This window comes from Peromyscus eremicus, chromosome 20 (assembly GCF_949786415.1).
Source record: "Peromyscus eremicus chromosome 20, PerEre_H2_v1, whole genome shotgun sequence".
Taxonomy (NCBI): Eukaryota; Metazoa; Chordata; class Mammalia; order Rodentia; family Cricetidae; genus Peromyscus; species Peromyscus eremicus.
The window spans coordinates 42,676,312-42,691,872 of NC_081436.1; the positions used below are offsets into that span (position 1 = coordinate 42,676,312).

Below are 15,561 nucleotides of genomic sequence, written 5' to 3' on the forward strand. Positions count from 1 at the left end.
AAACATTTTTATTAGTTGAGAATTTCATGTGTTTTAATCATACTCAGCCCCAACTCTTCTCAGCTCTTTAGTATAACAAAGCAGGTTGAGCAAGCCAGTAAGCAGCACTCCATGGCCTCTGTACCAGTGCCTGCCTCTAGGTTCCTGCCTTCTAAGAGTTCCTTCCCTGACTTCCCTCAGTGATGGCCTGTGTTGTCATAGCAGCCAGGACCACCAGGCCAGTGTGGCACCACCCACAGCGAGCTGGGTCCACCAACACCAATCACTAATTAGGAAAAAGCACCCACAGACTTGCCCACAAGCCAATCTGGTAGAGGCGTTTTCTCAATTGCGGTTCCCCTTCCCCAAGTGACTCGTTTGTATCAAGTTGACACAAAACTAGGCAGCACAGAGACACAAACATCCATGGCCTAGCCTGGCAACTTTCCTGCAAATCTGATATTAGAACAAAACTTAAAAGTTAGTTGAAAAAGTACCACAAAGCCAGGCTGAAAAGCCAGGTGTATTTAATATTAAGAAGTCTCAGAAAATCAGACACTCTTCATGGCAACTTGATCAACACCACAGTTTATTTGTAAACATGTTATTTGTGTCAATAATCAAATTGACAACACTTTATACAATTTCATTGTATCATATTAATGTCATAACAGAAAACAATCCACTGTACTGAGTTACAGTTTTGGTACTTTAAAATCCTTTAATACAAAGTGTATTTGAAATACTGAACATAAAAAATGAATGTGAATGGCAGAGAAAACCAAACACCCAATAAGAGAATTCACTTCCCTCAAACAAATACAAGATCATCTGGTTACATATTTTAAACAAGGTTCTAAGGCAGTGGTTCTCAACCTTCCTAATGCTGTGACCCTTTAATACAGCTTCTCAGGTTGTGGTGACCCCCAACCATACAATTATTTTCGTTGCTACTTCAGAACTGTAATTTTGCTACTGTTATGAATTGTAATATAAATATCTGATATGCAGGATATCTGGGCTGTGACCTCTGTGAAGGGGTCGTTCGACCCGACCCCACCAATGGGTCAAGATCTACATACAGGTTGAGAACCACTGCTCTAAGAATCAGTTGACCCTAACTTCTTAAATGACATAAGTTGCACTTCTTTAGATACACCGGTGAGGTGAAACTGGCCCACTACTAAACTGCATGCCCTTTGTTATATTAGTAGCTCTTTTTTTCCTTGGATTCTAAAGGTTTGTTTGCCATGGGTCAAGCTACAGTGAGGGTGAGGGAAGGAAAGGAGGGTGGTACAAAGCCAAATGAAATCAAACATTTGCAAAGGAAATGGATACAACCTCTATCAATTTTCTTTGGCAAAGAACAAAATCTGTATTTATTTATTTATTTGTTTTTTAATCAACTTAAGAGAGGCACCTCTGCATGAGCTATGAGTGGAGCCGGTCATATTCATTAAGCAAAGCACAAACACATCATCTTAACTCCTCTAAAAATGCAAATGGTCCCTCATAAGACTGGGTGCATCAGCTGGGATCTGATGATTTCACTCTCCCCATTCAAACAAGAAACCAGAGATGAAACGTGTCTTTTTAGTATTGTTCCTGAAGTTCATGATAGCGGTTAGGTTCCATCTCTTCCTTCAATATTTTGCAAAGGAATTGTAGCAGCAAATCCCTCCCATATTTTAAGCTATAAACTCAGCAATAACTGGACTCACTGTCGAAACTACAATGTTCAATTCTTTATTAGTGTACGTATCATTAGAGTTGGCGTTCGACAGCTAATACAAGGATAAATACAGTTAACTCAAACAAAGCAAGCTAAAATGAGATTAAAGAGCCCTGATCAAAAGAAACACTTACGTTGAAACTGTAAAAGTTACATACACATATAACTAGTAGCTAGGAATGTACAGTATCAGTTATTGGAAAAATAAATGAGTGATTCACAGTCATAGAAATCATTTTAATATTACTATATACTTTTCCTTTTACAGACAACTGTGACATACACAGAGTTCTACCTTATACAAGACAAAATAGAAAACTAAACATTACTGCATTTACCCCAAACACAGCACTAACTGTGCTACAGGGAACCTGGTCCGAAATACTCAATTCTACCGATAGGCCATGGTATTAAATGCATGGCCACTTTAACGGTTTCAAGAAAGGCATATACTTCCAGAAGTTTGTTAAGTACACAAATATCAGTTGTATAAATAACAAAGGCCATCAGCAAAACTGTCAGGCTCAAACATTCTCAAGCAGTCTGATGCTTGGAGTGTTCCAGGCACGCTGCTGGACCAGTTTGGACCAGTTCCCTCCCTCGGTTAGTTTCACACCAGCCAGCCATTGCCCTCTAAGGGGAGCTCAACTAACACTGCACAATCCCCCCAGGAAGGTGACCTGAAAGTCTGCATATGTCTCCAGATATTCTGACATCTGAGATCCTAAAAGAGCTAACTCCCGAAGAAGCACAAGAAGCCAGTCAGTGCTTCCCCACTGTCCCCCAGAGCTGTGTGCCTAGGCTTCGGGTCCAGGTGCTGTGTATGAGAATCGCCTCACCATGGAGCCGAGTCCAAAGACAGCCCTGATGTGCAATTCCCAATCACAATCCTGGCTCTGAAATCAAAGTCAACTGTCCTAATAGTTCATTGGTAAAGCTACAGACAAAATGAGACACGCCACAGACTCAACTACAAGTGGAAAATAAACTATTTTTCCATAAAGACTCTATGAAAATATAAAGCCCAAGTTGAGTGACAACAGAAGTCCACGTACAAACATCATTTAAAAATAGAATGTTTTCCAAAGCTTTTCATGAGATGTCAACGAATAGTCAGTTAAGACCTTACAAATCGAGGTTAAGCTTACATAACTATGCTGACTGACATACCCTCAATCATGTTCACTTGGCATACATAATTTATAGATAGCCACAGGAACCCTTAATGCCCTGGTATAGACCTCTCTCTGCTGGATGCTTGCCACTTTCTAGCGTGACTACCTCAAGAACCAAGAAGCCTTCCCGAGAAAGAGTTCCATCTCCTCCTGTGATCCCCGTAGTGTAGGTAACAAAATATAAAATTAAACCAGGTTTATGTCTGAGAAACTAACATATAAAACTACCACTGCAATATTCATAGTGACTGCTTATAAACGTAACAGTCATCTAAAGCCTATAAAGTACACCCTCAGTTTTATAAAAGAAACGCAGATTGTCTCAAGGTAGAAATACAGTGCTGGCTGCTGGAAAGCACTTTGCTGCAGTAGGATGTGCAACACCACGGCTTCAGCAAACAGGAGCATGTTCTGAGCATTCCCACCAGCGAAGCACGAACTGCCCCGCAGCGGCAGGACGCTCTTGATGGCTGACACCGGAAAGCCAACATAAGAAAGAAAAAAGGCAGAACGTGTGAGCAATACATGGTGTAATCAAATTATTGCAAATGGAGGTTAGCAATGAGAAGGGAGGAAGGTGAGCGTCCACTCCACTCTGATAAGATGCCATCTTTAAACATTAAGTTCTTGGCAGGAAGTGGAACTCCCATATCGGTGCAGGACGACTGTGAAAGCACACTTGGAAAGCTGGGCTCCGTGTGAAGATCCAGAGTTGAAGCACCTTCCTAAAAAACCAAGGAACAGGACAAATAGTTCACATTGAGATTCAGCGAAGAAACAGAACTGATGAAAAATATATGGACCTGATTACCTGAGAAATGTTCATAGCATGTTGTGGTGATATATTGTATACCTTAATAAAATGTACCTGAAGATCAAAGGACAGAGACAGCCACTAGATTAAACATAGATGCCAGGCAGTGGTGGCACACACCTTTAATCCTAGCATCTATGTTTAATCTAGTGGCTTGTTCTGTTCTCTGAACTTCAAGCAAGTTTTATTAGGCTACACTGTATCACCACAGCATGTAAAGTACTGTGGGAGGCAGAGAGAACTACCAAAAACAAGAGCAAACATTAATATGTGCAAAAATGACAAGCACTTATAAGAAATGCTTTGAAAACAATCAGAAATAGTCTATGGGATGATGGGATAAAAGGTGAGTTCTCAGAGCTGGACCTAGCTAAAGGGGTACCTGAAAACAGAAGGCCAATAAAAAGGCCGTCACCCCACTCCACACCTGAACAAGCACGTGTTCCTGGGCTTCTCAGATGAACAGGTTCAGACCCATGTTCCCAAGCATCCAAGGGTCTGACTACGGTTCTGAGGTGTCTTCCCTGCACTACCTACTTACCATGCCCAATCCCCACTTCTTCCCCAGCCTGCCCCATTCCACTCCTCTGGCTAAACAAGAAGTGTGAGAATCAGTCTTGACTTCTTCCTACTACACCCTCATTATTTCCCTTTCATTTAATTCATCAAGTTGTACATATCTATCTTCAGAACATATCTCAATGATTCGGCACTCAACATTGCCAGAGCTAGTGCATTCCAAAGTGGTATAGAGTACTGAGCATTTCAGAACTTCACCACCTGTTTATGACTCCTTATATTATACTTCTGTACTGTTAAGATAGTACATGTACAATAAAGAACCCTTTACTAGGAGTACATGCACATTTCAGGTATCCTTCAGTGAAAGAGTACTCAGTTAGAGCATGTCTTCCTCAGGCAATTACAAGGGCATCTGAAGGACCCTGCCTCTAGCCTGTGCCTCTCCAACACTACCACTCCGTTTAAAGCACTCCACCAGAACAGTCTCTTTCCTTCACTAGTCTTCAGCCATGTCTCTTGGCATTCATTCAGAAACAACACAAGTTTGTCCCCATGCTCAGGAAGGTCTTCCCTCTTCAACCTCATCGGCTTTTTTTAGGATGTTTCTATCATCATGGCTGCCTTTTGTTCCTGTGTGCCCAGCGCTTTCCTGACAGTAGGACCTCTGCATCTCTTGTCTGTCTCTACCATTCTCTTCTGTCCTATCGGCTTCAGTTTATATATTAATCTTGTAAATTGGGGCTTCCTTCAGACTCTCTCAGATTATAGCTCCCTCAAAGCACTTATTGAAATCTGTAATTACTTACAAACATTAATGTTTGAGTCTACACAATATCACATGCTCCACTAATGTCTTCCATATCAGTTTCCATGACACTTGGTGAAGGGTCTGGCAGAGGGCAGACTCAAGTATTTACTGAATGAATAAATGAATGAAAAAACTCTAAAATATTGACTTCATAGTATTGAATCAGATATTCTGAATATTCTATTTTCAAAGTTTATTTATGAATCTATAAAGCCTAGAACATCCTTTTTCTCCACACCATTGACCTTTACTTGCCCAGCACCCCTCCCAACAGTGAGGCGGTACTGCAGGAGTAAGCACCACAGCCTGACCTCCACACTAGCATGCAGGATCCGTGACATGCAACACATGGTCAAGCCTATTGGGCTGAATGAACCCGGCACAGAATGAAGAGGCCAGGCCTTGTCTAGGAAGGCCAGATCAGTGAGGTGTGCAAGTCAATTAACATCCTGAATCATGCTGATCACACAGCCTCATACTGGGGAGACTCAAAATCAAACACATTAAAAAAAGCCTTTCACATATTATAAAGCTCTATATAAACACCATTTGCACGTTTTGGGTTACGTTACCTGGAATGAATGAACAAAGTTAAGGACTTGTAGAGAGAGTTTTCTACTGGAATGTAAGAGGCTTTGAAGGCTGAAAAAATAAAGGGAGAGAAAAAAATATTTTTAACTAAATATAATGGTGAAAAGTAAGCTTTTACAAGTTAAATTTTATCATTTTAAATAATTAATGTATGAATATGCAATGTAATAAAACATAAAAATCTTTAATTGTATCAAAAATTTTACCTGTTTTAACAATGGGTCTAATAGTATATAAAAAGGAGGCCATTTTTAAATAAAATACCATACTTTAGATCTAAGTTAAAATATAAGTTTATGTGGTGGTTTGAATAAGAATGGCCTCCACAGGCTCATATGTTTGAACACTTAGTCACCAGGGAGTAGCACTATTTGAAAGGATTAGAAGGATTAAGAGGCTTGGCCCTATAGTATGTCACTGAGGTTTCAAAAGCCCATGCATGACCCAGGCATGCCCCACCCTCACCCCCAGCCTGTCTGTCTGTCTGCCTGTCTGTCTGCAGCTCTCAATACTTTCCAGCACTATGGCTTGCTACCATGCTCCATGGTCTGAAACTGGAAGCCAGCTCCAATTAAATGCTTTCCTTTACTAGAGTTGCCATGGTCACGGTCTCCTCACAGCAATAGTCAGTGACTAAGACAGAAGTTGATACAGGGAGTACAGTACTGCTGTGATGAGTCTGACCATGCTGTTTATTGGTGGAACGTGGACTTTGGAACTTTGGGTTAGGAAAACAGGACTTACTGGGCCATACTAGTGGGAGCATGGAAGACAGTGGTGCTAGGTACAATGTAAATTAAGACTTCCTGGCCCAAAAAGTTTCAGAGGGGGAAGCTGCATAGAGACCACTCTTGTGATATTTTGACAAAAAGAATGTAGCTGCTTTTTGTGCTTGTCTTAAATTTTTTCCTGAGGCTAAACTGAAGTTCCGGATTAATAGCACTGACAGAGATGTCCAGACAGCCTAGTCTTGACTGCCATGTGGTTATCAGTAACAACTCTTACGCAGATCTGTAAGGAAAGGGAACAAACTGGACAAAGAGAAATACAAAATGTAGTGTGAGGAGAAAAGGAGCACCAGGAAGCATACTGGAGCTAAATCCAGTGCTCAAGGAGATAAAAAATTTAAAGAAAAGCCTGATGCTAAATGGAAAAATGGGAGTGGTGACCTCGGGACAAGACTCCACCAGCTAAGTTTTCAACTTGTGAAAAGGAATTAATGAAAAGTTTAGTCAGTGAAGGAAATCATCAAAACAGAAAGCTTATGCAAATGTACTTGAACAAAGAGGCCAAGTTCCAGCCCATCAAAAAGCAGAACTTGACACTTTGGCCACGGCTCTGGCTTTAGAGCTTTGTGGGACAACTGCCAAGAGAGCTACAGACCAGGTACGGGACCAGCTCAAAAGAAATGTGTTGTAGTGAACAAAACTGAAAGAAGTTGGAGATCCAAAGAGTGCTTTGACATCAGACATGGCGATATGGAATTTGGAGTCTGCCCTGGTGGTTTTCAGTCTTGCTTTGGTCCAGTATTTTCTCACTACTACCCTTTCCACCCCTTTTGGAATGGTAATGAATATTCTGTGCCATTGTATGTTGGAAGTATGTGATCTGCTTTTGGATTTTACAGGGTTATGGCTAAAAAATTTCCATGAGTCTTAGAGACTTTGAACTTTTAAACAATGTTGAAACTATGATAAACTATGGGGATTTCTGAAGATGGACTGAATGTATTTTTGTAATATGATTTGGCTACAAATCATATGGGGGCCAGGGAGTGGAATGTGGTGCTGTAAGAATGGCCCCATAGGTTGATATATTTGAATACTTAGTCACCAGGGAATGGCATTATTTATGTCAGAACAAGGTCCAAGAATGAAGTCTCAATCCAAGGAGTCATTCGAGCAGAATTCTGAGTGCTTGTGACAAAATTCTAAGAAAACAAACAAAAGTCTTGTGACCTCAGATTCGTCAAAAACACAGAATTGTTCTTGGAATGTGCTTTCGTGGCCCTCCCCAATGTGGCCAATAGGAATGAGTTTACTGTAGAACATTTATTACAGCTGGCTAGTGCTATTTGTTTATATGCCTCTATGGAAAAACATGTTTTTGCCATGTGCAGTTTGTCCTTGTGACTGTATACAGCTTGAACTCGTGAGAACTTCGCTTGTGTGATTCTTCTTAACCCTCAGAGTATAAACTTTCTGATGCTCTGACTAAAGTTGGCTATTGCATGAGATTTTTGTCCACCTCATTCTTAGGCCCTGTTCTCGCAAGTTTATAACACCATTAGAGTGGTAAGCAATTTGAAAGGATTAGAAGGACCAGGAGTTGTGGTCTTGTTGGACATAGTGTGTCACTAGGGGGTGGGCTCTGAGGTTCAAAAGCCCATTCCAGGTGCACTCACATTCTTTGCTTGCAGATCAGGATGTAGCTCCCAACTACTTCTCTAGCACTATGGCTGTGACCATGTTCCCCACCATGAGGGTAATGAACTAAGGCCCTGAAACTGTAAGCAAGCCCCCAATTAAATATTTTTATAAGAGTTGCTATGGTCATGGTGTCTCTTCACAGCAAATAGAACAGTGACCAAGACATAAGTTGGTACAAAGGAGCAGGGTTTATATAACCAAAATTGAAGTTATTTTTTTCCAAAAGATCTACTTAAATTGTTAATACATATAAATATTAAATAAAACAAGCTAATAAAAATATCTGGCACATTTAACACAACCTACCCATATATAACTTTCCAGATATGTAAATTAGTACAAATTATAGGGACAATCTCTGACGTTTCATAGTACTTACACTTTTAAAAAAATGGTTGTTATTAGAAATGTATGTGTGTGTATACACACACACACACAGATGTGTATATATACACACACATACAATGCATTCTGATTACTCTCCACCCATCCCTCGCTCATCTCCTTCCCATCCTTCCCAATCCTCTCATCCCTACCTGTTCCTTTCCCAATTTCAGGACTTTGGTGACCCATTAAGTTTACCTGAAGCCATCTGTGTAAGCACTGAATCGTAACTATACACTGGCGCCTGGAGGGGCCACCACCCGGTACACAACTGAAGGCAATGCTTCCCTCTCCCTGAATCTATCAGCAGTGAACCGTCCAACAGTGAAGCGTGGGACCCCCTCTGCTCCTCCTCCATCTGTGCTTGACTGCTGATGAGCCAGCCCATCCTTCTACAGAAATAGTGCAGGCATCTACAATGATCTGCTATCACTTGTGATTACAATGGCTATGTCTTGCCCAGGAGATGGTATTTTATATTCAGCCCCTCTTCTTCAACATTCCTTGAACCTTTAGAGCATCCCTGTTGTTACAAATCTGGTCAAAAACCACGGCAGAAGAAAGCAGAGGCCTTAGAGAAGAGTGACTACTGTTTAGCAAACTCAGAGTGTCAGGACGCTCTTAACAGTTATGCTTATACCCACAGACACGCACCCCAGCCTTATAATCACAGAAGCTTCTCTTTCCAGGGAACAATGGTGCATGCCAAGATTCATGGCTGCAGAGGATGCAGAGAGTAAGTAATGGACGGTTTCAGCTCCAAACTAATATTTATACTTTTATTCTGACAAGCTATTTCAGAGAATGGTTGTTGACATTATCAGTTGAACACTTTCCTATCTAAACTCCATTAAGTCAAATGATTTAGGTTGATCTGCTGGCCAACTTTGTTTTCCTAAGTTTAAAAGGGGGACTCTGTGGGTATCTCTCTTCCAAACCACTCTTTGTGTCTCTTCACAGCAACAGAAATCCTAACTAAGACAATGTGTGAATTAACAAAGACGCAAGACAGAGCAACATCAATGACAACTTAAAAACGGGGATGAAGAACACAAGCCCTTACCTCTCTTTTCTGCAAAGGCCATGTGTAGCTATTTTCTGACAAACTTTCCGGTTTAATTCAGAACTGAACAAAGGAATTCCAAAACACAGCTCAAGAGGAACCCAATCTGCTTCTGCTGTGGCCCCTAACAAGAACACAGACAGCTTGAGACTATATACTTACATATTCTGTATGAGCAGCAAGGTCTTCCAGACTGAGGCCCTAGAGCCCTCCCACCCTCATGGCACCCACTAGTGAGTTCAAGCAGGGATGGACTTAAACAGGGCCATCAATCTCAAAGTGGAAGAGCGTGTCTTTTGATTATGTACATATGTCTGGGGAAAAGATAGACAGCTTTTCATTAAATGTTCCAGGTAATCGCTTGCTCAAAAAGAGTAGAAGAGGACATCTGCAAGATGATAAAATGAATGGAGTGTTTATCATACAAATCATGAAACTGAAGTCATTATTCTCAGCTATACTTTATATTATTACTTCAGTCATTCTAAGTGCATGAACATGTTTCTTAGAAGAACCATATTAACACAAAACTCCACTGTAAATAATAAAACAACATGGAAACTGCTCAAGAGAAGAGCTAAGCCCCACAAAGGAACCTAAAAAGTTGCAGAAAGATTTTTTTAACATCTTACCAGAGTTTTGTTTTATTGTCAAATCTGTAGCTGCTTCCTCAATGACCATTTCAAATGACTCTGTACTTCCATTGACATCCGAACCAGAAGCCAAATCAGCCTCACCTGATAATTTAAAGGATATAAAATACTATGAGGATTCTAGTACTCAGCAGAAATTATCAATAAGTCTTAGCACAAAGGGGACTTCAGGAAACAATGACAGAAAAATAAAAAATCAATTATCAAACAATAAAAAAAAGTAAAATTAAAAGAAGAAAAAGAAAGATCTGTTAAGGGCAGTCCAAGATACAACCGCTCTCTACAGTCAGCCACACAATCTAAAGAAAGCTGCGGCCCAATGTTAGACCTCACAGCTACGTCCCTTCCTCTTTCTCCCTTCTCATCAAATGATTAAAGAATGGGAAACAGGCTAACAGGTGTCTTTGGCTTAAGCAGCACATACCTGACAAATGTCTAGAGATAAGTTTGTGAATGTGAAAAGGATTGATAGCCATCAACACGAAGGATCTTACCATGTGTGTAAAATTTCCCAAGGTCAAAAATCAATCATGAGCTAAAAACATCCAAAGTCACAAAGCAGAACACAAGTTCGGATGGCCACTTCCATCATTCCTAAAACCATCCCCACATCCACGGAAATACGCATTGCAGTCTGAGTAGTCTTCAAAATTCTTCTCTGAATCCCTCTATCTTTCAGCAACATGAGATCCCCTAGCCACCTTCTGGACTCACCTATTCACCAACAACTCCTTTGTTTTGGCTAAAATGAGCCACACTATTGTCTGCTTTTTTGTTTTGTTTTGTTTTTGTTTTTGTTTTTCAAGACAGGGTTTCTCTGTGTAGTTTTGGTGCCTGTTCTTGAGCTCGCTCTGTAGCCCAGGCTGGCCTCAAACTCACAGAGATCCACCTGGCTCTGCCTCCCGAGTGCTGGGATTAAAGGCGTGCGCCACCACCACCACCACCACCCGGCTATTTTCTGCTTTCTAATTACCTTTTCAAAACAAAAACAAAAAAGCCACCATCTTTTGGCTAACTTCTCACTTTTCAAAGCTCCATTCCAACGGAGCTTTCTCTAAGATGCATTCCCCATGGCTCCTTTTCTGTCTCCCACGTGGACTCTAAGCAGTCCCCTGTCCCCTCTCAGTCTTTTAACTATGCAGTGCAGGCAGATTCATTTATCTTCCCTACTGAGGTTTTACTCTTTGGACTTAAAAAATTAAATGCTTCCAGGACTTCAAATAGTTAATTGCTGTTTAAATGTCTGTGGAACAAATGACTTAAAGAACTGACCTGTAGTACACTGACACTAAATGGGAGCCAACCCAGTCCACTGGCTGACTACTAGGCACATTTTCTGGGAATTTCAAACTGAAAGCATCATGAAATAGTTGACCATTGACAGTCACTTTCAGAGTTGGAGGATCAGAGCTGGTACCATGGCGCACAAAGCTATATACACTCTCCCATGTCAGAGCAGAAACAACTGCTAAGCAAGAGCTAGTCTGCTACGGACACACAGGACAGCCCAGAGATGGAAGGAGGAAGGAAGGCCGCACAGGAAATGGGTGTAACCTGTGCTTTAAGGTATCAAGATCCAAACAAAATCAAGAACTAAAAAAGAGGGCTGGAGAGAGGTTTCGTGAACCCGGTTACATATTCACAAGAAAAATGCCAGCTATCAGGATCTGACCTGGGTTTGAGTCCAAGCACCTACATAGACTCACAATTGCCTCTAACTCCAATTCCACAGAAGCCAACATCCTCTTCTGGCTTCCCCAGGCACCCAGCTACAGTGCACATATACATGTGCACATAAAGTAACAATAATGTGTTTTTAAGAAGAAAGAAGAGGGGAAAGAAATTACTTTTAATATAATCCATGGAATCTGCAAATTAGTAAGTCTAGTTTGGAAATGTTTTTACAAAATGGCATGGGTTTTGAAATCATCACTCCTAAAGTTAATCTGATTCAAAGTCTATGAACATAGACGCAATGGTAAAAGGCTGAGCCAGCAGCAGTTCTGTATCCCATAAGGTCACATTCTTATTTCTTCATGAAAACATTCCCACAGAGGTTTGCTGGGGTTTACACGTAAAGACTGTGCTAAACTCAAACTCAGCTATTGCTATTTTAATCAGAGAACCCAGATGGTGACTAACCTCTCTCATCAGAAGCGTCACTGAGCTTCCGACTTGCAGGCTGGCTAGAAGCATTCAGCATGGTGACATAGCCACAGAAATGCTGCAAGTCCACTTTTTTCCTCAAGATCTGCAGTGCTTTATGGACAGCCATGCTGGCACGGCTAAACTCTAGAACAAAGCAGCAACAGGACGTTAATGGAGTGTTATCACGCGACACAGCACCAAAAACCAATGCACATTTTACTATTTTAAATTACTGTCACACATTAAATCAAGCTGACTTCAATGAAAAAATATAAGAGGATAGCCCCCCCCCCTTTAATAAATAATTCACACAAGCTCCTGCTAATTAGTTCTTGACATTTTGTAAAGTGAAAGATCCTGATGTCAGTGTCTGGCATCTTCAAAACAAACATTTTGTCCTTAGAATTTAGAAGAAATGGAGGACTAGAGGACAACGTCATCTGCACACACACACACACACACACACACACACACACACACACACACATGCGCATGTGCGCGGAACCAAGTGCACACATCACAAACTTTGTTTTGAGTACTCTGAAAAAGAATGTGGGTTATACTCTCTAAGCATAATTGTTCCTGGTGCCTTGTCTTCTCTCCCAATCTTCAAATAAACCAACAATAAAAGGAAAGGACTAAAAGGCTCCACATACAGAAACTCGTCCATCTAGAAAAGCACACACTTAATCTCTTCATCTCTAAGGCACACACACCAGCACTCTTTCAACGGTCTAACTGGCTGTCTAACAGTTCACTGGCAGAAAGTCACATAACTGAAAACTCCCTTCTGCCAACTCTTTTAACAGCAAAGGGTAAAAACACAGAATTTACATTTTTAAGAACTCACTTCCTGTCATTTTCCACCAATGACTGACAGGGATAACGATAAAGTCAAATGGATAGAATTCAAAAGGTACCTCCTTGCAGCTCTGCTTCATCAAATGGGAACGGTATATGGACAATCTCTCCTACCCCATGCAAACCATGTCCCTACAAACAGAAAGAAATGCAAGTGGAAAGGAGTATGAGAAATCAACATTTCCAATAACTGAAGACAATAAATAAAATTGTGCTACAACATGGCACATTCTACAATGATATTCTATCAAAATTCCTTTGATAATTCTGTAGGTTTTTCCCAGCAAGGAATCTTATCTGTTTATTAACTTCTTGGACAATATTTTTCAAACTGAACATATGAAAAGAGAAAGAAAGAAGAAGGCTGACTAACTATTATAACAGGCAAACCAGACAGGCCTGAGCCAAGTAAGGATTGAAGTGCACATGCTCACAGCCCAGCCGTAGTTCTGAGAGAAAAGGAAAGGCAGAGACTAACTGGGATACAAAACTCAAACTCCTGCAAGGGAAGGATCAAAGATACCTGCTAATAATTCCATACACCAGAATCAACCAAAACACCTCACAACAGAGGATTGGTTGATAAATTATGGTATGCATTTTCAGTTCAGCTGCAGAAAGGAAAGAACTCTCTAAAATCTCAACTGGATCTATAATCAACAAGAAAAGAAGCCCAGGGTCATCTAGCTTGCCTCTGCAGACAGGATAGAGCTGAAGCTAAACTGGATCATCTTAGTTGAGAGACAAAGATTGGCAACTAGGTAGAGAGGATGAAAAGGAAAGAGACATTCCCCTGTGCATCTCTTAACAGCTTTATCTCTGAACTGTGTGAATACATCATGGACTTAAAACATTTAAAACTCATTTCCTCTGTTGGTGTCCTGTTTGTCCCCCCATCTCCAGAACCAAGATGAGTTACTTCTTTCTGAGTTGTTGACTAGTGGCATCCCAAAGACCCCCAAACCTAACAAGCTACTGCTAATGCTCTTGGTTACCCTCCAGAAATGGACAGTGAGACCCCACTGCTGAAGACACCACTTACTTGACCCACAGAACATTGAGAAAGCAAGTGGGTACAGACCTAGAAGCTTCAGCTCTATGGCTACCTTTCCAAGTGCTTAGAGTGCTACCCACCAAAACCTCCTCACCCAGATGTGAATCCTGTGAGCTACAGTAATGAGCTGCCTGGCAACATGTGCCCACTGGTGCAACAGTGTCTGTCACAAATGTTAGGGAGCAACCAACCATTTTCTGAGCGGATTTAAGGCCTGCTTCATGAAATGGAATCTCTCGGCACTGTTAACATGGCCAAGAGAACAGGAAGGTCATAGACCCTAGGAGTGAACTATTATTCTGCTAAATGATTATTAGTACTAAAACAACTCCTAATAACAATGAAATACCTATAGACAGATCAATGCATCTCCCAACCCTCATCAGAGAAACAACTTCTTGCAGTAGATGGCAATCAACATGGAGAGTCTCGACTGGTCAATGTGAGAGAATAAAGACTTTAGATTGCTCAGCCCTAAATGGGACATACATATTACAGGCCTCCCTTCAAGGTTCAGCGATCAATGTGAAAAGGGGGTTGGATGACTTCAGGCAAACAGTGCTTTCCTTACACAGCAGGGCAGCTGCACACAGGAAGTCACAGCAATGGTGACAGCATGTAAGAGACCTAATCAAACTCAAGGAAGACAAAAATCCTAGCATGAAGGAAGGTAAATGGGCATGAAGTCCCACCCCTGGGGGAAGGGCTATTGGCATTTAACAACTGCCAAGGGAGTGTGACACTGGTGTACTGACCACACTCCAGAGCAGGCTGCAGAGCTGGGAGTAGCTGGGCAACACAAGGTGACCTCAGAGGGTTGGAGAGGAAGAGAGAGAATGAATATGAAGATGGGTAAGTAGGGAGATGGGGTGGATCTAGGAAGAGGTGCAAGGGGAGATGAATATGCTCAAAAATATTGTATGAGATTCTCAAAGAATAAAAATATTATTTAAAAAACTCATTCTCTCACATTACAAATTATTCAACTACCACATTCAATTAATCATTTAAATTTGTTTGAAAATTTTGTCTTTAGTTCCCAGAGTTTACAGTGGTATAAGACAATAAACATGAATAATTTAATTTTTATGTTCACATATATCCAGCATTATTATAATGAAGAACTGAAGTAAATATTGAGGATATATACATTTTTATATACCCTTAAAGGAGACCTGTTACTTAAACTCAAGAAATACTGATGTAGTTGGGTGTGGTGTTGTGTTGGTTAATTTTTATTATCAATGACACAACATAAAGTCACCTAGGAAAAGGAAACCTCAAGTGAGGGATAGCCTCCAGCAGACTGGGGCATTCTACTGACCGCTAATTGATATAGGCAGGCCCA

The 15,561-nt window shown here is 41.0% G+C and overlaps 1 protein-coding gene across 1 annotated transcript in view; it reads right to left on the minus strand.

The window, feature by feature from the left end:
* Positions 1 to 3,399: 3,399 nt before the first annotated feature.
* Positions 3,400 to 15,561, minus strand: part of Fam91a1 (family with sequence similarity 91 member A1) — a 40,173-nt gene continuing 28,011 nt past the window's right edge. The window contains exons 19-24 of the mRNA XM_059248145.1: positions 13,219 to 13,291; positions 12,293 to 12,442; positions 10,130 to 10,234; positions 9,498 to 9,621; positions 5,603 to 5,672; positions 3,400 to 3,611 (exon numbers count right to left, since the gene is read on the minus strand). Of these exons, the coding sequence (XP_059104128.1) occupies positions 3,426 to 3,611; positions 5,603 to 5,672; positions 9,498 to 9,621; positions 10,130 to 10,234; positions 12,293 to 12,442; positions 13,219 to 13,291 (708 nt within the window). The 3' untranslated portion in view covers positions 3,400 to 3,425. The remainder of the gene's footprint in view (positions 3,612 to 5,602; positions 5,673 to 9,497; positions 9,622 to 10,129; positions 10,235 to 12,292; positions 12,443 to 13,218; positions 13,292 to 15,561) is intronic.